At 37.9% G+C, this 23,646-nt stretch overlaps 1 protein-coding gene and 1 pseudogene across 1 annotated transcript in view; both read left to right on the plus strand.

The window, feature by feature from the left end:
* Positions 1-23,646, plus strand: part of FREM2 (FRAS1 related extracellular matrix 2) — a 208,756-nt gene that overhangs the window by 81,432 nt on the left and 103,678 nt on the right. Inside the window, exons 3-6 of the mRNA XM_024230898.3 lie at positions 2,748-2,894; positions 8,024-8,254; positions 21,560-21,685; positions 23,047-23,298. Of these exons, the coding sequence (XP_024086666.3) occupies positions 2,748-2,894; positions 8,024-8,254; positions 21,560-21,685; positions 23,047-23,298 (756 nt within the window). The remainder of the gene's footprint in view (positions 1-2,747; positions 2,895-8,023; positions 8,255-21,559; positions 21,686-23,046; positions 23,299-23,646) is intronic.
* Positions 17,810-17,967, plus strand: LOC112128631 (U6 spliceosomal RNA; annotated as a pseudogene).

Genomic DNA, 23,646 nt, shown 5'->3' on the forward strand with positions numbered 1-23,646 from the left:
TACTCTCAATTATTCATGTAAATTAGTGCAATTTAGTACAATTATTAAATTAATACAATCAAATATGAGAGGATACCCACTAAAGTGCACAACTATACAGAGTAATCATAAGAGAACAGCTGCAGAACCACAAAGAGATGAGAGGGCTGGAGCAGCTGCAGCTGCTTCACACAGGAGGGGGATAGAGCAGCGATAAGGAGTGGAAAGTGTCAGCCAAGGAAGATAGGGGTCCTCATTTTAGGCAAGAGGACAAGGATGATGGAAAGAGTGAGGGTGGCAAATCCCAGGAGCTGCAAGAATCTTGGCTTGACCTCCAAATGGGCAGATTAGAGCGCAAGGGGAGCAATCAGGGTAGGTCAGGATGAACCTGGAAATCTGCAAAGAAAAGTCCACTTGATATCGGCAAAAGCTGTAGGCAAGAGGGGCAAAGGAGAGAGGAGCACAGGTGGGTGTAAGGCAGATGAATAGCAGTCCAGCAGTGGGCATGTGGGGTGGGCTTGGGTGTGTGTGGCGTGGCAGGACAGAGTGAGCTTGCATTTGTTGAATGATACTGTTGACCTCAGAACACTATGTGTGTGTATGGGTTATCTGAGTCAATCTTCGAAGAAATCACAGGTGCTAATTAGCATCACCCTCACCTGACTCTCCAGAAAAGGAAACAGAGATCCAGAGAAGTAACTTGGTCAGAGTCAGACAGCAGCTAGAAGTGATGTGGGTGGGCCTTGGACTCCAGTTCTAGGAGCCTCCTAGCCCATGGCCTCTCCTCTCCAGAGCAGCACTCAGAGTGCGGCAGACATTGGGCATAGTAAGTTTCATCAGGGCAAAATGTGGAATGAGTTTCCGTGTTAAACTGACAAACTGACACAAAATTCCTGCTCTCCAGCCTTTTTTTTTTGAGACAGAGTTTCACTCTTGTTGCCCAGGCTGGAGTGCAATGGTGTGATCTTGGCTCACCGCAACCTCCGCCTCCCGGGTACAAGCGATTCTCCTGCCTCAGCCTCCTGAGTAGCTGAGATTACAAGCATGCGCCACCATGCCTGGCTGGTTTTGCATTTTTAGTGGAGACGGGGTTTCTCCATGTTGGTTAGGCTGGTCTCAAACTCCCGACCTCAGGTGATCCACCCACCTCAGCCTCCCAAAGTGCTGGGACTACAGGCGTGAGCCACCACGCCCGGCCCCAATCTATTTATATTTTATAGTTGATAAATTAACTAAAAATAGGAAAGTCCATAATCCCATCATTTAAAACACCAAGCAGCTTCTCCTGTATCATGCCTCATTTTACAAAGCTACGTTCACAGCATCAGTACCATTTGTTGTTGTGCTTTTTAGTGTTTTCGGTGTTCCAACAACAATTTCATATTTATTGTTTAGGAGTTGAATAACATTTTATTGATTTGATATACTGTAAGATAGTCTTTAAGGTTTGGGGTTATTATAGAAAATATTGCAATGAATAGTTCCTTACAAATATATTTCTGCTTCTCTTAAAGCAAAAATCCCACAGAAGGACCTACAAGATTGAATGATATAACCATCTTTTGCCGCTTGCACACATTGTCACATAGCTGTCCAAAAGGCTTGTGCTAATTTGAAAGTCAAACAACAGTAAACAAGAAAACAATTTCCCTACATAATCTCAGTTGTATGAGGTATTCTCTTTAATCTTTAGTACGTGTTAAGTTGATAGCTCAAAGTTGCTGCAGTTTTTATTTTTTAAAAGTTCAAGCAAAGATGAACGTATTTTCATGTCTTCGCTCACTCAACGTTTTCCCTTGTGTAGATTTTTTTTTGTCGTCTATTAAAGTTTTGAGATTTTCCTCTTTCATTTATTTTTCTATGTGAATTGCAAAGAGAAGAAACTAGAATGAAAACTGTGCCTCTAGCTGTGTTTGTTACTTGGGCGTTTTTTTTTTTTTTTTTTTTTACAGCCTCTTTCAGAAAGACTTAAAAGGCATTACTGATGCCTTTGTTTGTAAACCTCACCTTACTCTGAAATAATTGGTGTAGATCAAAAGAAGTAGAGGGATGCGTGCAGAGTGATCAGCTGATAACCATTTTTCCTTTCATTTACCCAACATAGTCGCTTTCACATTAGAGAGATCACACGCAAGGTTTATTTTCTCCTGATAGGCAGCCCGCTCCATTTTGGTGGGAAGATGGGAGGGGAAAACCTTATCTTCAGAGTGGAATGGAAATCAATGAAAAGAACTGTTTGCTCTAAGGAATGGAGTGGAATATAGTGGGGAAGGGAGGCGGAGAAGGGATATTTGTTTTTCCTTAAGTGGTTATAATTAAAACCTTCCACCCAATTGCTCTGTGAACCAGAAAAAGGTATTTGTGAAGTTGTGTGTTTTTTAAGAACATCACAAAGGAGCCTTGCAGCCCTCTGATTAGAAAACTTGCTCTCCAGCGGCACCTTGTGGGAAATGAGTTATCCTGCAAGTTGGATATTTAGTTTTAGGATTAAACTAAATAGCCTCTGGTAGTTGTGCACTTCCTACCCATTACCTACTTCCCCTCCTAAAACAGCAAGGAATTTGTGAAGAATTATGTCAGCGATTGAATGTATGTGTAACAGTCCCTAGACTGCAAGCTGTATCTCCATGTATATATTCCAGAGTTGTGTATCAAACTAAGTAGCTCTATTGATTGTTAATGTTGTTTCATTAAAGTAATCTGTGGAATTTTTAAGATCACTCATTCAAGAAAGCACTAATTTATGGCTTTAAATTTTTATTTTCAAGGTGGAAACAAGTTAACGAACCAGAATTTTCGTCTGAATTGGGCATGGATCTCCTTTGAAAAGGAATATTACCTGATCAATGAGGACTCCAAATTTCTAGATGTTGTTCTTAAACGTAGAGGTTACTTGGGAGAAACTTCTTTTATAAGTAAGTTTAATTTTTTATTTCTGTCTCAAAATTTTATTTTTCTAGCAAAGGTTTTATAATTCTACAGTGATTAAAGTATCAGTTTAGTTCACTTAGAGCTTAAAGTTAAAATTTAAAAGTTCTCTAACTGCTAAAGAAACAAGCAACAGGTTTGTGTCAAGGTACTTATCTCTTCAAGCCTTCTGTGTACATATGATCTTTTTCTGGTATAAAAATTGGCAGGAACACTAATAAGTTATGGAATAAAAATAAATGTCACTAGATCTTAGAATGAGCTTAGGCAAATCTGTAATTTACCCATAAGATAAAAGTTTTCTGAAACGTGAGTATCGTGAACTTTCTTTGTAACCAACAGTAAATTGTTAAATACTAATGATTTTCTTCTGCTTTACTTCTTTTAAATAAAACTAACAGTCAAAAGCAAACGAATGAAACCTTTTTTCAACTCCAATTCAAGTTCATATTTGTTTTGTTTTGTTTGAGATGGAATCTCACTCTGTTGCCCAGGCTGGAGTGCAGTGGCACATCTCAGCTCACTGCAAGCTCCACCTCCCAGGTTCATGCCATTCTCCTGCCTCAGCCTCCCAAGTAGCTGGGACTACAGGCGCCCGCCACCACGCCCAGCTAATTTTTTGTATTTTTAGTAGAGACGGGGTTTCACCATGTTAGCCAGGATAGTCTCGATCTCCTGACCTCGTGATCTGCCCACCTCAGCCTCCCAAAGTGCTGGGATTACAGGCATGAGCCACCGTGCCTGGCCTCAAGTTCATATTTGATTTTCATAGAAGCATAAAATAAAGTTGGCAGTATATTGGTACTTTTAAGCAGCAATATGGTTGGCACAAAATATTTAATATGTTGATAAAAATGGCAGTACCTGAAGCAACTATATTGTTTTTGGTACCATATATTTCGTAGACATCTAGACCAATGGAATTTGCATGGGATAAAAAGAGATTTCATTGAGTGAGATTATCAACTAAGGTGGGAATCTAGGAAAATGTTGGCAAAATAAAAAGTTAGTAAATCTATGCTTGTCTCCAAATGATTATTTTGAAATTTTACTGGGTCCATGAACTTCAAGATGCTCAAACAGTAGACCTCTATGCACGAAAATACACACCCCTGTCACCCCTAACATCCCTCCCCCACACCCACACACCCCGCTGTACTTTTGCTGCAGCCAAAACCCCACCACTCTTTTTGATTTCCCCTGACATGTTTTGATTCTGAATATTAATTACCCCTTACTTTTAAAATTCTTTTTTTTCCTTTTAACTTTAGAAGACCAGGTTTTCACATGACACTTTCCCTGTCTTTGAGGTTGCTCTGGCTGCAGGGGTCTGGTCTCCCCACGGCCTCACCCCCAGCCTCTGCTTCCATCTTCATTTTGCATGAGCCTCCACCTGGCTGTGCTTCTCACGCTTTGTGTTTAGCCTAGGATATTCTGAGTGCTCTCACTGCGCTCTCTTTTAGGGACATATTCTCTGCGCACATGTGCACATCCTGTCTTATCATCAGGGAGCGATTCGTCTTAACTCTGCTTTGTACTTGAACATATAGCAAATAAATCATGGGGAAAATGATAACTAAAAAACAGAGCACCTTACCACTTATTAAGAATAGATTTATCTATTTTTTACCTGTGTTCCCACTCCTAGTGAGTTTATTTAATTTTTCACTCACAACAGGCCCCTGGATAGCATTGGGAAAGTTAACAGTAGAAAAAGATTGTAAAATTATTTTTTTGCCTTTTTTTTTCTCCACTGCCTCTTTTTTCTTAAGCTGGATGCTAAAATGTCAAACAAGAGCTCTTTTTGTTGTTATTTTTCCAATGGACTATTATTTTCTATGAATGTGGGGTTAGCAGCAGTTCTACAAAGGCTCATAGGCTTTACTTGGTTCACTTCACATGGTTACTTAGTAACCTGGGGTGATAGAAAGTTGGGAAGCCTTCTGTGTGTGGCCCACATCCTTCAGTCATTGAAGATGGTAACGGAATTCATGCTAGGACCTGGAATGGAAATCAGATTAAAATGAAGGGTAGCCTCATACAAGTTTTACAATGAATACGTTGCTTATAACTGTGCCCATACAACCTCTGCTTTTATTTATGGACTTTCAGAATGAGATAGATTGCATTATAACAAAAGACAGAGTATCACTTGAGTACAGCTAAGAAACCATGAATTAAGGAAATTTGTAGATGTATATTTTCGAAGATTATTATTCATTTTATAACCACTAAAACTACTAATAAACTAGATATGTATTTATATTCCACATTAGTATATGCATTTCAAAGCTCTTATTGCTATCAGTTATTGAATATTTATTAAAGGCAAGGTACTTCATACGTACATTAAGCACTTTATCTATCTCTTTTACACCTTATATCAATCCTTTATTCCCTGACTCAACAAATATTTTATTGAGTACTCATTATATACCAGGGGCTTTGTTAGGTAGTGAACTATGAAGAAACAATGATAGCTAATGTTTATTGAGTTATTTGCCGGGCCTACTTCCCAATACCCTACCTAGGTCAACTCCATGAGAAGAGTACCATGAGGTGAGAAAATAGAGAGGCTGTGACATGTCTAAAGTTAGCCAGCTAGTAAGGGGCAGAGCTGAGATTGGGCAAAAGGCCCATGCTCTTAATCACTGCACCATAGTGCTTCGTAAATCCTCCACTGAGATAAGTTAATAACTTGCCTACAATCCCACAACTGTTATATGGCCTGGATGGAATATAAAATCTATTCTCTCCTTCCACAAACACCCTGTTTAACCACTTTGTTATTTTTCTATGTCAGAGGAAAAGATCCAATTGCAGTTTCATTTAATAACAAAAGTGAAAAATTATAGGTGTTTTTAGCAGCAACAATTGGGATATGGTATTGCAACTCATTTAATATCAGATGATATTGCAACTCATTTAATATTAGATGGCTTGGCTATCATGTAGGAAGGAGGACTAGTTGGAACTAGCAGACATTCATTGTATCATACTTACTCAATTTTTGTTTTTAACTCCCTTTTGAAACTCCACAAAAAACAAATAATGCATTGCCGATGAAAGAAAACAAAACAGAAAAGTGAGCAGTAGCTACCAGAGGCAAACTAGCAGATTTTTGCTGGTCATGCCACTGGGGATAGATGGGTCAGTGAGCAGCATGTGTTCTGGAACCTCAGAGAGAATGATTCCTTTCATCAGCGTCTTGGCAGTGAATTGTAGTGGATCCAAGAGGTGTTGACAACCAACTCTGTGTGCACAAGGAACCAGAGAGCTATCAGGAAGTCTACAGCATTCAACAAGATATGCAGCCCTGCAATTCCTGGTTCTGTGCCCTTTTTTCTCTTGCTATTAAATGAATCATGTTTTACCTGCTACTGTAAAAGAAAAATATGATGCAATATTTATGTCAGTTATTGTTCTGAGATCTGTAAGACAGAAATATTTTTAATAAAATCTTTGTTTTCATCTTCATTTTAAGATTAAAATAACAGTCATTGATATATTCCTATATATAAATATATATTCAAATGACTCTTATATAAGCACTACGAAGGCAAGAGTTTTTGTCTATTTTGTTTTCTGATACAGCCCCAGCACATGGAATAGAGCCTGGCATGGAATAAATACTCAATGAATATTTGTGGTTGAATGGATCTTATTTAGTTCAGTTTCATTTCTAGTTTGAAGAACAAAAGGAATTGTTCAAAAATATAATTTTTAACTAAATGCAAAATCTTCCAAATAACTTATTTTCAAGATTTAAAAAATCTAAGTCACAAGACTTTATTTTTCCCTCTTTTATTTATTTATGCATTTATGTATTTTTAATTTTTGAGGCAGGGTCTCACTTCCCCAGGCTGGAGCACAGTGGCATAATCACAACTCACTACAGTCTTTACCTCCTAGGGCTCAGGTGATCCTCCCACCTCAGCCTCCCCAGCAGCGAGGACTACAGGCATGTGCCACCACACCCAGCTAATTTATGTCTTTTTTGTAGAGATGGGGTTTCACCATGTTTCCCAGGATGGTCTGGAACTCCTAGGCTCAAGTGATCTACCCACCTCGCCCTTCCAAACTGCTGGGTTGATAAGCCTGAGCCACCATACCCAGCCTTATTTTTCCCTCTTTTACATCTGTCTGTCTTACCCACTTCTCTGAAAATGCCCAGGTTTAGAGAAATATATTTGAGAATTATTCTATTAACTTGACTCATTAAGAGGTTCTGGTTCAGTATTTAAGGATATAGAAGTCCAAGTACCATTGTCATTTTATAATTTTTCTATGACATCGAATGTTTTCACTGCTTTTGGATAATGTACCCTATGGTTTGAGTAGCTGGCATGGTAATAATGGAGATCATCTTGCGATGTAGTTAGAGACCCAGAGATCCTTCAACCTTCCCAGCTAACTGAAATTGACCTTGAATGAACTACCAGAGTAAGCCAAGCATACTGCTCATAATAACCATACATATTTGGCTCTCCAATTCTGTTTATTTAATTTCATGGAATTCTGGGGTGTTCCAGAAAGAAAAATTTTGCAGTGACCATGTTGAAAAACACTGAATTACATTTTTTTTTAAGGATCTTAGTTCCATTAAGTGCTTAGAGAATACTATCACTTTTTATTATTCCACTTGGCCATTTATGATTTAGATTGTGAGTCAGAGAATTATTTCGTGGAGGAGTTTCTTATTGGCTTATATTTTATAGTTAGAGAATGTTTCTTATTTTTTTATAATATCCAGCAACACATGCAAAAGTAAACGTGAAGAATTTTAAGACTGTATAAACTTGTTGGAGTAAGGATATTGAACAATGTGAATATACATTTACTTGGTCTTGTTTGACAAGAAGTTCTAATCCAAATGTAGCTCAAAGCATATACAGCAAAACCATAATTGAGGCAAAAGCAGAACAGAATCACAAACTACCCAACACCTACAGTGAAACACTGTCATCATCAGACCCATTCCCAATTTTCTATTTCATGAGGTCAAAGCAGGATCAACTTTGCTTCTCAGGATAAAATGACATGCAAAAAGTTAACAAGGAAAATCTTAATAATCCAAGCGAAAATGAAACTAAGAAAATGATATGTTTTTGTGAAGGTATTGGCACAAGAGATGGAACTGCAGAAAAAGACAAAGACTTCAAGGGCAAAGCACAGAAACAAGTGCAGTTCAACCCAGGCCAGACCAGGGCCACATGGCGAGTGCGGATCCTGAGTGATGGGGAGCATGAGCAGTCTGAAACCTTTCAGGTGGTCCTCTCAGAGCCTGTGCTGGCTGCCCTGGAATTCCCCACAGTCGCCACTGTTGAGATCATTGATCCAGGAGATGGTAAGAGCCATCGTCAACTGGTTTATGTTGTTGTTGTTGGGCTGCTACGACAAAATACCTTGTAGGGGTATAGCTTATGTTTTAAATTCAATGTTTGAAATTTCCATAGAGAGAACCTTCTAGATTAATGATTCATTATTCTCAGATATGCTGACAGGAAAAGGGAAACTAAAAAGTAACGAAAGAATGCTATATATATATAATATGTATAATATATAAATATATATTATATATAAATTGTATTAATAGATTTTATGTATATATAAATATAATTATATTTTCCAGCTAGTACAATTTTCCTATTACCAGAAAATCTTTTATTTTATATATAAATTATTTACATATTTTATATAATTTTTTATATAAATTATTTACATATTTATAATTTTATATATATATACACATATATATAAAATCGTTTGTAAAGACAGGGTCTTGCTATGTTGCCCAGGCTGGTCTCAAACTTTTGGCCTCAAGCTATCCTCCCAACTCAGCCTCCTGAAGCACTGGGATTACAGGTATGAGACACTGTGCCCAGCCAGGGATGCTATATTTTTCCAAGTAAATGAACTACCCATAGAATTACCAACATGTTCTTCCTGTTATTATAATTCTATCATTTAATATTGCTCATGTCATTTTTCTTGAATTAATTCATCACTTTTGGAGTCCTTTAAATGTCTTAACATATCTTTGAAACAAACGGTTTGAGAATGAGATCATTCTTGAATTAATGTGTTCCCCATATTACTTTTAATTATTCAAGATTTCTTTATATATTTACCAGCCAAAAATTTTTATTTGGCCATATGTTTCCACATTTGTTGCATAATACCCACCCTACCCACCCCCATTTTGTAGTGAACATAGTGTTTTGAATCATTGCTGTTAATTTCTATCAGATTACATTTTCTTGTCAATGCACACCTTGGCTGATGCTGGTAAAAGTGAACCTTAATGCTTTTGTGTGTAATTTGACCTTTTTCTTCCCCCTGTCATACTTCTACAGTCCTGGCTTGTCTTGATCCAGTCAAAAAATTTTAAAAAGAAAAAAAAAGAAGAAGAAAAAAGATTGAATAGCTTTTTGAGGGCTGGCATTTATACAAACCCTATAGCAACATCTAAAGCTAAGATCCTGTCAGAAGCCAGACATGACTTTCTTTTAAACTTCCAGCCTACTTTATTTTGTCAATCAGAAAACTCTTAAATGGTTTGCAAAGATACAATCTACAGAGTACGTGAAATGGAGACCTGTGTGGAAATCCCTGTGTTAAAAGACTAAGCATAATTAAAGAAAGTGAGTAAGAAAACTGGAGCTCTGACATCATTTGTTTAACTAACAACTCTGCCTTCGGTTAAATATGAAGTTCAATTATGTTTGTAATTTTCATTAAAGAACAGTTAGCATTTACTTACATTTAATTTTATCTGCATTATCCAGAGATAAATAATTAAAATTTCTTTTGGTCCTGAACTTTGCATATATGCTTGAAAAATAAAGCTTTTCTCTTTTAAGCAAGCTCAGGACAGCTTTAATACATATAAATTGATTCATTAGTTAAAACTGGAAGCCATTTTTTGATATTTTATTTCCCAACTAGTACAATTGCCATATTACCTGAAGAAATAAGACACTTGAATTCATTTCTACCTTCCTATTTATAAGGTCAGAGTGACACTCTGCACTCATGATATATCTAAGTAGTAAGATATTAAAAACAAAACACATACACAGCCCCCCACTTATATAATCTTTTCTTAGTGTAGGCTATACCAAATGAAACTTTGCCATAATTTCATTTCATGTATTGATCATCTAAGTTGTTTCAGAATTTTATAGATAAAATTCAGCCCTGTTTATTTCAAGTCATGATAATCCTTGGGTAACTGACAAGTCTTCCATAATGCTTGGTGTGCTCCATGCCTTATTGAAGACCATTGGTCTTGAAACTGTAAGACCTGAAATTGATTCCCAACTCTATTTCTAGTTGTATGACCTAAAATAAAATAGCTTTTAATAAGATTTAGTTTCCTAATGCACAAAATAAGAAAAAGTAATAATTATCATGTTACAGCATTCCTATGAAAGAGTTCTATAAAACATAAAGCAGAATGCAAATATTCTTATTTCTAATATCATAAATCTAATGTTAGATTTCATTTTAAGAAATTGAGTAATTTTTTTTCCTCACCAAGGATCACTTTCCCCACCATTTAAAAACTTTGTTTCCTTTTGTACTCTCTCTCCAGCTCTTTGCATATAAATTCACCTGCCCTAGGAGCCATTATGCCTACAAGCTCTCCCTCTGCATATTCATTCTAGGACATGTTATGATGTTTTGTTTTCAAAATTAAAACAAATTTAAAAATTAAAATTTTACATTAAAAATTTATCCAGCTCATATTTGTGCTGAGTACAGCACTATATATTGGGAATGCAAAGATAATAGCATAGAATCTCTGCTGTCAAAGACCACAGGGGATGGGAAAGAGAGCCCTTTAACTTATCACAGCAGAATGTGATGTGATAAAACAAGGTATGAAAAGCATTGGGAAATTTAGAAGAAGGAATAACCAACTCGGCTTTATTTTAGGCTGGGAAGTGGTTTTGCTTATTAGCAAGTTTATGTAAACACATGTAAGTCTATGCTTTTCTCAATACTTTATAATGGTAACGACTGAAATTCATTGAGCAGTTACTATGCAACAGACAGTGTGTTTAGCACATTATATACGTTCTCTCATTCAGTCCCTTTTAGACATATGAACCATTTTAGGCATTTTACTTGATGCTTACAGGAGGCTTTCAATTTTATATTTGGCAAGTTTTGGAACATTAGTTCCAAAATTATATGACAAAAAGAATTCTTTTTTTTTTCTTTTTTTTTTTTTTTTTTTTTTTAGACAGAGTTTCACTCTCGCTGCCCAGGCTGGAGGGCAATGGCGCAATCTTGGCTCACTGCAACCTCCGCCTCCCGGGTTCAAGCGGTTCTCCTGTCTCATCCTCCTGAGTAGCCTGGATTACGGGTGCCTGCCACCACGCCCGGCTAATTTTTGTAATTTTAGTAGAGACAGGGTTTCGCCACGTTAGCCAGGCTGGTCTGGAACTCCTGACCTCAGGTGATCTGCCCGCCTCGGCCTTCCAAAGTGCTGGGATTACAGGGGTGAGCCACCGCACCCAGCCCAGAACTTTTTAACACACACACAAACACATATACATGTATTGGCTTCTCACATTTTATAGTTATGGTCTTACAATGCCGTCTATCCATATATTTTTAAAATTATATAGTTGTTATATAGGTGAAGATTTTAAATGACTATGTATTTTGTTTAATACATCAGTGTCTACATCACTGAAAAAGTATCACATACAGTTATATGCTTACTTATTTCTTTAACCTGGTCCGATACTCAGTGCCCTCATGGATGTACTGTAATACCTCACCCCCTGCCCCCATGCCTCCAAGTGTCTGTGGCTCTCTGGTTGGGAACCATGGCTCTGCGATCAATAGAGCTGACCCTCATGTAAAGAGTGAGTTCAGTCACTCATTGAGATTGATTCTACAGTCTCCCCTACACCCCCTTTTTTTTTTCGAGACAGTATCTCACTCTGTTGCCCAGGCTTGAGCACAGCGGAGCTATCATAGCTTGCTGCATCCCCAAACTCCTGGGCTCAAGCAAAGCTCCCCCCTCAGCCTTCCAAGCACCTAGTATTAGAGGTACACACCACCATGCCCAGATAAGTGTTTCTTTGTTTTGTTTTTGTTTGTTTGTTTTTTGGTTGGTTGTTTTTTTTGTAGAGACAAGAGTCTCACTATGTTGCCCAGGCTGGTCTTGAACTCCCGGCCTCAAGTAGTCCTCCTTGGCCTCCCAAAATGTTGAGATTACAGGCATCAGCCACCACACACAGCCTCTTCTTTCTTTTAACATGCACATAGAAAGTTCCAACTGGGAAGGGTTTAAAGTTCATGAAACATTTAACTCATTTTCTGGATGAGGAATCTGAGAAATAGAGCTTTGAAAACTTACCTCATTTAAACCTTATGTTTATAACTCTGTGATTTATGTATCAATTTACAAAGATCTCTGAGGGTCAAGGAATTTACTTTCCCCAAGTCACCCAGCTAATAAGTGCCAGAGGCAGTATTTTAAAAAAAATATACATATAAAAAATATATAATAAAACTAAACAATATATATTCAAACATATATATTGTTTCTCCCTCTAAAGCTCTTCTTTCCCCTGAGTTATGGTCTTCTATCATTTCACATGGTTAGAAAAGAAGTAATATCCCAAATCGTAATTAATCAGTGAACTTATCACTGTGACATTGTTTTACTTATCTTGTATATGAAAACAACAAAGTAATTTCTTCCCTTCTTATGCTCTTCTCTTTTCTCTTTCTATTATATATTAAGCCTCAAATTTATTATATAGGTGAATAAAACTAAGCATTCTAAGAAAATAATCAAGACCAATTCAGCTCCTGCATAATGTATCTGTATATTCAACAAATGCTTATTAAACATCTACTTTATGCCAGGAATGCTGCTAGGATCTAGGTAGTAGAGAAGAAGGCATACTAACCCTTGAAGTTAATCATATAATTAGGTGATTGCATTCTCCTAGATTGTTACAATTAACAATATAGAATGCTGTGTGCTCTGATAAAAGAGCAACTAGAGACCATAGGAGTATCTATGGAGTATCCAGTCTTGAGAGAGAAGGAAAGGCTTCTAATCATCTTAAGGCAGAGATTCTTAACCTCCGTGTATTAAATTACTAAGCTGTCAGAAATTACACTATCTTTCCTTGCTCTTTAAAGCATATAGATATTAGTTAATGTTAAACATTTCCATTTTTGTTAAGGGAAAATATACAAGAGCTAAAACATCTTATTTTATATAAAGATCCCATTCTTTTTTGACTTTATAATTTCTAGCCAGAGTAAATGGAGTTTTATGTACATTTATTGGGAGAAAACAACCCCAAATATAGAGGTATTTGAATACAGATACTTAGCACAGGTATCGAAAGCCTGTAATAGTTTATGTAATTATTTAGTTTGTACACTTGAAATGTCTGCCAACTTCTGATAGAAACTGAGTCATTCTGATATTTCCATGATACCAAAATACGGCCAGGAACTAGTAGATTAAATATTTGATCTCTGTAATCATTTCTGGTGGGCCCATGGCAGGTTAATACTATATAATATTTAATAGAGAATAAACACATTATTTTAAAGGAATGTAGAACTTAATATTAAAGGTTAAAAACCTAGTATTAATGAGTACAAAGAAAAGACAAAAATGTGTATTCTGAATGAGCCAAACCCATTTCACATGATAGAATTCAGATGACATAGGCTGACTACAATATGAAACCCAAATATTCATTCTTATTTTTGAAATTCTACACATTGTCAGTGTTTACATAAGGAGGTCACTGGCTAGCTGATATTTTGAGGTGAATGTGCTAGAATTCAAGGTCCAGAATTAATGAAATGATAGTACACTGCAGATGATGACAGAGAAATGATAAAGCAGGCATGAGAGAGCTTCAGCTTTAGTAAGAGTCAAACCATTTTTTAAAAAGAAACTATCAATGTGAAGCGTGGGTCGTCATCTTAAGGCAAACAAAAAATTTCAAACACTTGGTAAAAGTATAGCACATAGTTTCTGACACTGAGTATTGGATAAGAAAAAAAAGGTGCAAAATAAAACTTGAGTCAGAAAAACTTTCTGAAAATTTCTCCATTTACAAAATAGAAACATCTAATAATTCAAACAAAGATTACCAAATGATTCATTTTATTTACTTATTTATTTAGAGACAGAATCTCACTCTGTCACCCAGGCTGGAGTGCAGTGGCACAATTTTGGCTCACTGCAGCTTCTGCCTCCCCAGTTCAAGCGATTCTCCTGCCTCAGCCTCCCAAATAGCTGGGATTACAGGTGCGCACCACCATATCCAGCTAATTTTTGTATTTTTAGTAGAAACAGGGTTTCACCATGTTGGCCAGGCTGGTCTCGAACTCCTGACCTCAGGTGATCTGCCCACCTCAGCCTCCCAAAGTGCTGGGACTATAGGCGTGAGCCACCACACTCGGCCCCAAAGATTCACTTTAACTAACACATTTGTATTGTACCAAAGGATAATTTTTGGACCTCATGATATCTTGATGTGAACTCGTAGCACTTATTATCATGTGGTTTAGGTATGTTTACATTACTTTGATTTATTTCTTTTTCAAGCCCCTGTAAAAATTAGTCTATATTACTATGTCTGTCTTAGAGTAAAACAAACAAACCATAGAAATGTAAGAAAGCTGTCCAAGTTCAAATAGATCAATGACAGACTCTGCTCTATTCAATGCCACTTGTTGGCCAGTCTGAGGGCACCATAGTGGCCTGAAAATGCACTGGAATCTGGAATGTCTTCTGAGTTGTTTTCGAATGTGCCAAATTTCTTAAAGGCAAGGAACCACCAGTGCCTTCATCCATGTACTCTATTTTCTTTTCCTTTCTTGTTCTATTATAGCAGATTTTTAGAAGATATTTTGTTCTATCATTATTTAGCAGAGTCTGTTTATTTTTTATCTTCTGTGGAATATAATTGAGAGAAGGGACAAAATGTACATTCTCTTTCAAATGAAGCTACAACTACTTTATGTCTGAGAACAGAGAAATCAATTTTGCCTATGTTGTAGCACAGTCAAAACCCAAAAATAAAAACTGCAGTTACAAATTGCAGTACTCATTACAATATAGTCACATGGACTAATAAAGAATGCATTCACTTTACGCTTTCTTTCAAAATAAAGGGTAATTAAATCAATCTGGAAGTATAAAAGTAACACATGTTCATTGTCAAAAACAAATACAAGATGTTAATAATGGTGGAAAATGAGAGGGAGTGAAGGGATATGTGGGAACCATATGCACTTTCCATTCATTTGTCTCTAAATCTAAAACTGCTAAAAAGAAAAAAAAAAACCCAGAGGTCTATTCACTTAATTTCAAAAAGTCATTTGCAACCTGTCCACTTGAGAGTAACCACTGTTAACATTTGAGAGTACGACCCTGCAGTCATTTTTTTCTATGAGAGTTGACTATTTCTATAATGTAGCCCTTACTTTGCTCTCAGTGAACACATTCACAAAGACAGTTACAGTTCCAATCCAGTGTGTTAATGGGATTTGACATGTGTACTTTTATATTATGATATACATATATTATATTCCGTGTACATACTGATATACTATATACATTATATACTTTTTCATAATACTTGTGAAGATTTATTAATATGCATATTGTACATATATTATAAAATTATACATACTTTTTAAATTGTGTATTATACAATCATATATATAATTTCTATGAAAATACTGGATTTTAAAAAGAATTCTCAAAATATTTGTTTCTAACTTCATCTTTTCTGATTCTACTGCAATGGCCATCTCTCTGCCTTAGCAGTACTTCGTATTGCTCTTTTATCATCTCAATTTAGCCTTTTGTTTTTCTCTGGTGTAAGTGATGCTCCCACTCCCGGCTACCCTGAGCAGTTTTCTCTTAGGCAGTAACGTGTAGTGGTTACGAGCCTGGTCAGGCTCTGACACGGAGTTTCTGGGTTGAGATCCCAGTATTGCCACCTACCAACCTAACTTTCAGCTGCTCACTTAACATACGTGTGCCTCAGAGGTAAAGTGAGTCATAATAATTCTTACCTCAAAGGTTGTTGCAAGGATAAAACTAGCCAATCATGTGAAGTGTTTAGAATAGAGCTTAGCAAATAATAAGAACTCCATGCCTACTAGCTAATAATTTTTAGGGGTAGTCTACAAATGCCACTTTAAGGAATTTTGCACTTAAAGCTCTATGCTTACTTGAAGCAGTCTGCGTAGACACTTCCATTGTATTTATAATGTGAAGTTGAAAAGGAATGTTAACAGAAAAGTCTATCAGGGAAGCCTTTCTTTGTCTCTGTGATACCCTTTTCCAGTTTTTCCCACAGCCTACATATTTCTGTTAGAAGTTAGGTCAACAGAAGACCTAAACTTGATACTGGGCCTATTTACTCTCTGTCAGATTGACTGCAGGAGTGAATTCCAGAGCGAAGGGCACAGCCCAGACACTCGGTTTTCTTTTTTATTCCTGATTCAAACTTGCTGGCACTGGCAAGAAGTCCTGGCTTGTTTAATCAAACCTGCATGGGTCATAAGGCCTAGGAAGAATCAAAACTCAGGTGCTTGAGCTTTAAATCTTTAAAAAGATTATTAAATTAAAATCCCATACATGGACCACTTCTGAATAACTTATTTGAAAAGAAAACCCTGGCCAATATAGATTAGAAGTATAGAATGAATGTTATGAATAATCAACCCTGTCTTAGCTCAGGCTGCTATAACAAAATGCCACAGACTGGGGTGGCTTAAACAACAGACATTTCTTTCTCACAGTTCTGCAGGCTGGAGAATCCAAGACCGAGGTGCCAGTAGATTTGGTTCCCGGTGAGGGGCCTCTTTCTGGCTTGGAAATGGCTACCTTCTCTCTGAGTCTTCAAAAGACGTTTCCTTGGTGCATGCTCATGGAGCGAAAAATACCTCTGTCTTCTTCTTCTTATAAGGACACTAATCCCATCCTGAGGGCCCCACCCTCATGACCTCACCAAAGTACCTCCCAAAGGCTGCATCTCCTAATACCACTTGGGGATTAGGGCTTCAACATATAATACTGGACGAACACAAACATTCAGCCCATAACAAACCCTAAAGGATGAGAATAGATGGACACATAGCGGGAAACAACATACACTGGGCCTTTCAGAAGGTGGAGGGTGGGCGGAGGGAGAGGATCAGGAAAAATAACCAGTGGGTACTAGGCTTAACACCTGGGTGATGAAATAATCTGTGCAGCAAGCCATCATGGCACACATTTATCTGTGTAGCAAACCTGCACTCGTACCCCTGAACTTAAAAAAAAAGTTAACAAAAACCCTAATAAATCAAACTTTCTGTAATATTTCATACTAATGCCACAGAGTCCATGACCTGAAGACTGCCCAAATCTAGGTGATACCAGAGCACATTTCCATAAGTTAATGAAAACAAACTCACTAAGACTAATTGAATATTTGACTTGAATTTTCAGTGATACTTGGTGTATTATTTGTACTCAAGTCTTATGATAATTTCTACATTGAAATTTTATATTTGGTAAAAACCTTACTTCATAATAATAGGTGTAATTCTTGCTCTTACTAATACTCATCTTAAAAATAAACCAGCATTCTCAGCAAAGTAACACAGGAACAGAAAAACAGACACTACATGTTCTCACTCATAAGTGGGAGTTAGACGATGAGAACACATGGACACAGGGAGGGGAACAACACACACTGGGGCCTGTCGGGGGGTGGAGGGAAAGGGGAGGGAGAGCAGTAGGACAAATACCTAATGCATGCGGGGCTTAAAACCTAGATGACAGGTTGATGGGTGCAGCAAACCACCATCGCCCATGTATACCTATGTAACAAACCTACACGTTCTGCACTTGTATCCCAGAACTTGAAATAAAATTTTTAAAAAAAGAATATTAAAAAAAAACAAGTACTCACTTGGGCAGGTCGTATACTGAAATTGGAGTTAGCACGGCCCCTGTGCAAGGATGACAAGCAAATCTGTGAAGCGTTTCGTATTTTTGCTGTCTGAGTGATGGTGAGGATGTCCCTAGCCACCAAGATTGCTGATACACAAGTAAAAACATAAAAAGTAAAAACCAGCAAAGACATTTCTCTCCGTGTCACTTGTTTCCATTTAAAGCAAAACTTCTTGAAATAAATGCCTATGCCTGGTGTCACCTGCTCCTCTCCTCACATGCTCTCTTAAACCTACTTATTCAGGCTTTATTCACCCTCTACTTCACTGGAACAGTTCTGGTGAAAATAACCAACTTCTGGTGACATCCATTTGCTAAATCTGATGATCACCTCTCAGTTCTTCACTCATGTGACATGTTAGCAGCTTTTGAAACAACTGATCACTCCCCTTTCCTTGATATGCTTTTTGTAACTGGCCTCCGGGGCCCACACTGCTCTGGTTGTCCTCATCCCTAGGACTTTTTCTCAGCCTCATTTGCTCAGTTTTCTTTATCTCCCTGACTTCTAAGTGCCCCATGGTGAATCCCCAGATCCATTCTCTTCTTTATCTATAATCCTCCCCTGTGTGATTTTATTTTGACTCGTGGCTCTACATACCATCAACATGTTCAGTTTAGATTTCCATTCGGACCTCTCCACTGACATCCATGATTCTATACCCAAATGGCTAATTTGACATGTCAGCTTGGATATTTAAAAGGAACCTCAATTTTAATATGTTTAAAATGGAACTGTGGATTTCCGCTCCTAAATCTGATTCTCCTGAAGTCTTCCTCACCTGTATACCTAGCAATTTCATCTTTCCAGTTGGTCAAGACAGCAAAACTTGGAGTCATCCTTTATTCTTCTGTTTCTTGCGCATACCACACCTGGTTCATCAGAAAACTCAAATAGCTCTACCTTTATTTTCCGGCATGCAGCCCTGTCATTCCACCTCCACTGCCACTGCCTGGTCCAAGCTTTTCTGATCGCTTGCCTGCATGGTTGCAAAATCTCCGGACCAGGCTCTTTACTTCAACTCTTGGACCTGGTGTCTCTTTATCTTATAGCAGCCATAACTTATGTTCTTAAAGTATGTCAGATTATTGGAACCCTTCCCCCCATATCCAAAGCCTTCTCATGATTTCATGTTGAGAGAATAAATATGTAAAAATCCAGTAACCAGACCACACATTAAAATACAACTCTGCAGCACAGCCTATAGCAACCAGAAAGCCAAAGACAACTTTTTTGGCAATCAGCCTCCAGTGGTCAGGATCTGATGATGGCTTTCCTAATTTTTGTCTCCACTTTGAATTTTGGAACAATGAGACAGAGCCATATATGCACCTCTAACCATAGGATACCCCACTTCTAGTTAATCCACTAGAGCTTCCCCATGCCAACAGCCTCCAATGAGGGCATACCTGAAGCCTTCCCTTTTTTCCACTGTTAGGCATTCCTGCTTCTCTGCCTGTCTTTGAGTCTTTATCAAAACCCAGGTGATAGTGGCTGATTCCATTGCTAAAGCAAGCTCTGAATAAACAGCACTTGCTTGTTCTCATCCCATCTGGTCTTTGTTTATTTCTGTATTTTACTGAGTAAAAACCAAAGGTCTTCCAATAGTCCTGAAGGGCTCATGTGACCTGCCCACCACCCACCCCTTCACCACCTCTCTAGCTTCGTATCTTAGGCTCTCCTCCTCGTCCAATTTGCTTCAAGCACAGTGGCCTCCTGGCTGTTCCTTGTACACACTTGGCACAGCCTGCCCCAAGGCCTTTTTCACTTGTCCATCCATTTACCTGGAATTCTCTTAAGTTGTTCATATGGGACATTTTGTTACTACCTTCCAATCTCAGCTCAAATGAGATTCTAATTCTACCAGAGACATTTTTTTTGTGACTTTCCTGTGTATCTTAGGCCCCTCTACTCACACCATGTCCAGCCACAGCCTTCCCTGTCACCCTCAGCATATTTTATTTTATTCATGTAATTTGTTGCCCCAATATACTACTTATTTTCTTATATACATATTTTCTTCCTCCTTCCCACCCCTCGACTATAATAAAACCCCATGAAGCCAAGGATTTGGTTACTTCTGTATCCCCTGCACAGTGTCTGGCAAGTCGATGTCACCCAATCAATATTTGATATATAAATAATTAGTTACAAAATCTTATATTCACAGATTTCTTAAAATGGGGGCATTTTAAAAATTAGTATGTCAGTCAGTCACAACCCCGGGAGAAAACAAATGGCACACTCAAAATGAGTAATTTAAAAAGAATTGAATCACATGACTATTTTAGAAAGGAGAGGGCAAAGATCTGTTAATACCTAGGCATGGTAAAGTGCTTCGAGGCTAATGAGAGCAGCCCCATCACCACCTCTAGGCACAGGACAGGAGAGGCTAGCTGAGCCCAGGTAGTGAGCTAGGCCCTAGGCCTTCCACAGGCACTCTAACCTTTTGCGGAGGGTGTGCAGCCAGCTCTGGAAACCCTGAGGGAAACCAAGGGAATAAACGCCTGGCCCACTCTGCTTTTGCTCTCCAAGTTCCTTCCTGTATTCCCCATTAGCCGACCCAACCAGGAGCCAGAATGTAAGGGAAACATTAGGTGTGGTTCCCATTTGTCAGCTCCTGGGGCACAGCGCAGGGTGAAGCAGGGTGGAGCATGGACCTCCAAGACTGTATCTGCTGTTCCAGCAGTCTTTTATAATTTTTAAAAGTCATAAGGTTAACTGTTTTAAAAATAATCATGAAGTGTTTTCTGTGTGGGTGTGAGACTCTCTGTGAAACAGACTCCCACTCAAATCCCAGAGTATCTGTTTGGGGTTTACAATGTCAAATCATTGTACTAAATGGTTGTTATTGTTTTACATGATAACAGCATTTTTTTAAACAATTTAATTATGCCATTTTTATTATTTAGCATGCCCTTTGACTATGTTAAAAAAGAATCATTGGTAATGTTGTATATGTTATTCAGCCAAGAGTGAAAGGGAGCCACGGAAATATTCCTTATAGCTGATAAATAGATTTTTCAATTCTAAGGGAACACCTATTTTTTAAAATGTTGAACAATGTATTATTGTAATTTTAATCATGAATTGTCCAAAAAGAATTCACTTTGGATGAAAAGAACAACAGAACAGACATTTCAAGATCTGAGTTCTAATCCTGACTTGGCCAGCCATTGGCAAATAAGTTCAGCTGCACGAGCCTGAGTTTCCTCCTCTGCAAAGTGGGAGATGGGACCAGAGGACTTTTGAGGTCATTTCCACCTTTCAAATTGTACTCCATTGGAAGGTGTTAATGTGTGCCAAGAGAACAAAGTTAGATTTATAAAAACTGTGTCAGCATGGCTTATTAATTTAGAAGAAAGCAATTACTAGAGATAAAAGCCATGTTGGATTTTGTTTTTAGATTTCAGAATTCACTGGCCCAGAGCCTATAATGAAGACCCTATATATAATAAAGGGTAATTTTATACCCACTTCTTTTCCCCTCTCCTTCCTCCCTTTCTTCCTACTATGTTATTCTAAAGAATATTCAAGGGGGAAAAATCAATCATTAGAGAAATTTTAATTCTGTATGCTTGTTTCAGAGGTAAGAAGCTCAGACAAAAATAATGCCTGCAATTGTGTTTTCTCTTTAGAATCAACTGTATTTATTCCCCAGTCCAAATACTCCATTGAAGAAGATGTTGGTGAGCTGTTCATTCCCATCAGGAGGAGCGGAGATGTGAGCCAGGAGTTAATGGTGATCTGTTATACCCAACAAGGTAGCTCGATTCGCCGAAAAGCTAAGATAACCCCCAAAAGATATAAATAAGCCTTTTTAACATATTGGAGCCATAACATTTTACCATGAGGGTTATACTTTATTAATTTTCCATAGATACAGAAAAGGATTTATTTAGAAGTCTTTCTTCAGGATTTCACCTTTGACGAGTCCTCTTTCCGATTTCACTTGGTCACTTACTGCAATATTCAAGGCTTTTTGGATTGTAAGGAACTAAAGCCCACCCAAGCCTGCTCAAGTAGAAATGGGTTACTACAAAAAAAAAGAAAAAAAAAAGAGGCTAAGTGATGCATGCCCAAGGAAAAGAAACTAATTTAAAACCAGTTTGCAACTCATTTCAAAGAAATATCAAAATGGTTGTTTTGCTCATGAGCAAATATCCTATGGAAGGTGATTTTATATAATAAAAAATTAAAATTAATACATAATATTCACTAATATGCTTAACACTTTTCTAGGAAATAAGTAGATTTTCTAAAAATGCAAAACCAACAGTTATATATGCTGATACCAGAGTAGACTTTTGTTAAAATTTTCATTCATGGATATATGATTTGAAAGGCAGTACTGAAGAGTGATTAAAAGCCGACTTCAGAGGCCGGGCTCTGGTGGCTCATGCCTGTAATCCCAGCACTTTGGGAGGCCGAGGCAGGCGGATCACGAGATCAGGAGTTCACGACCAGTCTGATCAACATGGTGAAACCCCGCCTCTACTAAAAATACAAAAATTAACTGGGCATGGTGGCACGCACGCACCTGTAATCCCGGCTACTCAGGAGGCTGAGGCAGAAGAGTTGCTTGAACCCAGGAGGCGGAGGTTGCAGCGAGCCAAGATCATGCCATTGCATTCCAGCCTGGGCAACAGAGCGAAACTCCATCTCAAAAAAAAAAAGCCGACTTCAGGACCAGCCTTGGACTCTGGGTCCCAGACCAAGTGGTTCAACTTCTGAAAACCTCAGTTACCAAATGTGTAAAGCCGGGTAGAGTGGTTGAGAGGATTAAGGAGACAAGTATTTGAAGCACTTGGCACTTTGCCTGTGCATAGTAAGCTTTAGAACAGTAGGGGCTATTAATTTGTAACATTGTGTTGATCTAAAGTCCATCTACAGGAAAGTCAGGAGAGAACAGTTGAAATGTAATATTCCTTATAGGTGTATAGGTTTGAGGTCACTCTCAAGTTGACTCATGATAGTAGAACAGTATGTAGTTGCTATTGCAGTTCTAGGGGTGTTCATGTCTACTAACTGACCATTAAAATGCTGTGTATGAAAATAATTGTGTCTGGACATATCTTTGTCTTATGTTCTACATAAAAATGTTTTGAATTCTCTCTGCTTCCAGGAACAGCAACGGGAACTGTGCCGACTTCCGTGTTGTCTTACTCTGATTACATATCCAGGCCTGAGGACCACACCAGTGTTGTCCGCTTTGACAAAGATGAACGGGAGAAACTGTGTCGGATAGTCATAATTGATGACTCTTTGTACGAGGAGGAGGAAACCTTCCATGTCCTTCTGAGCATGCCCATGGGGGGAAGAATCGGATCAGAGTTCCCAGGGGCTCAGGTTACAATCGTTCCTGACAAAGATGATGGTGAGTACTAATTTACTTGAAAATTCTTTTTCCCGGGAAGATCAACATCAGGAACAACTTTCTAGACAGAAAAAATGGGAATCTAAAACAATGATAATATACACATTTATTTTATGTTTGGTTTTTTCATATGATTAGGTTTCAAAGTTGGCTGCATCTGTCGGTTTGCCTTCCTTGATTTAATGTTTTTGAAGGGCAAAAGTCACAACCATGTGTGTTTTTTTCCCCTGCGCAGTTTCTTTCACCATGCCCTGTACCATCAGGTGATTAAACTTTTGACATTTCATGGTGAAGAATTGAAATCTAATTTATTTCCTTCTTGGTTTTTTGTTTTGTTTTGCTTTTAAA

The sequence above is a fragment of the Pongo abelii genome, chromosome 14, assembly GCF_028885655.2.
Source record: "Pongo abelii isolate AG06213 chromosome 14, NHGRI_mPonAbe1-v2.0_pri, whole genome shotgun sequence".
NCBI classification, from domain to species: domain Eukaryota; kingdom Metazoa; phylum Chordata; class Mammalia; order Primates; family Hominidae; genus Pongo; species Pongo abelii.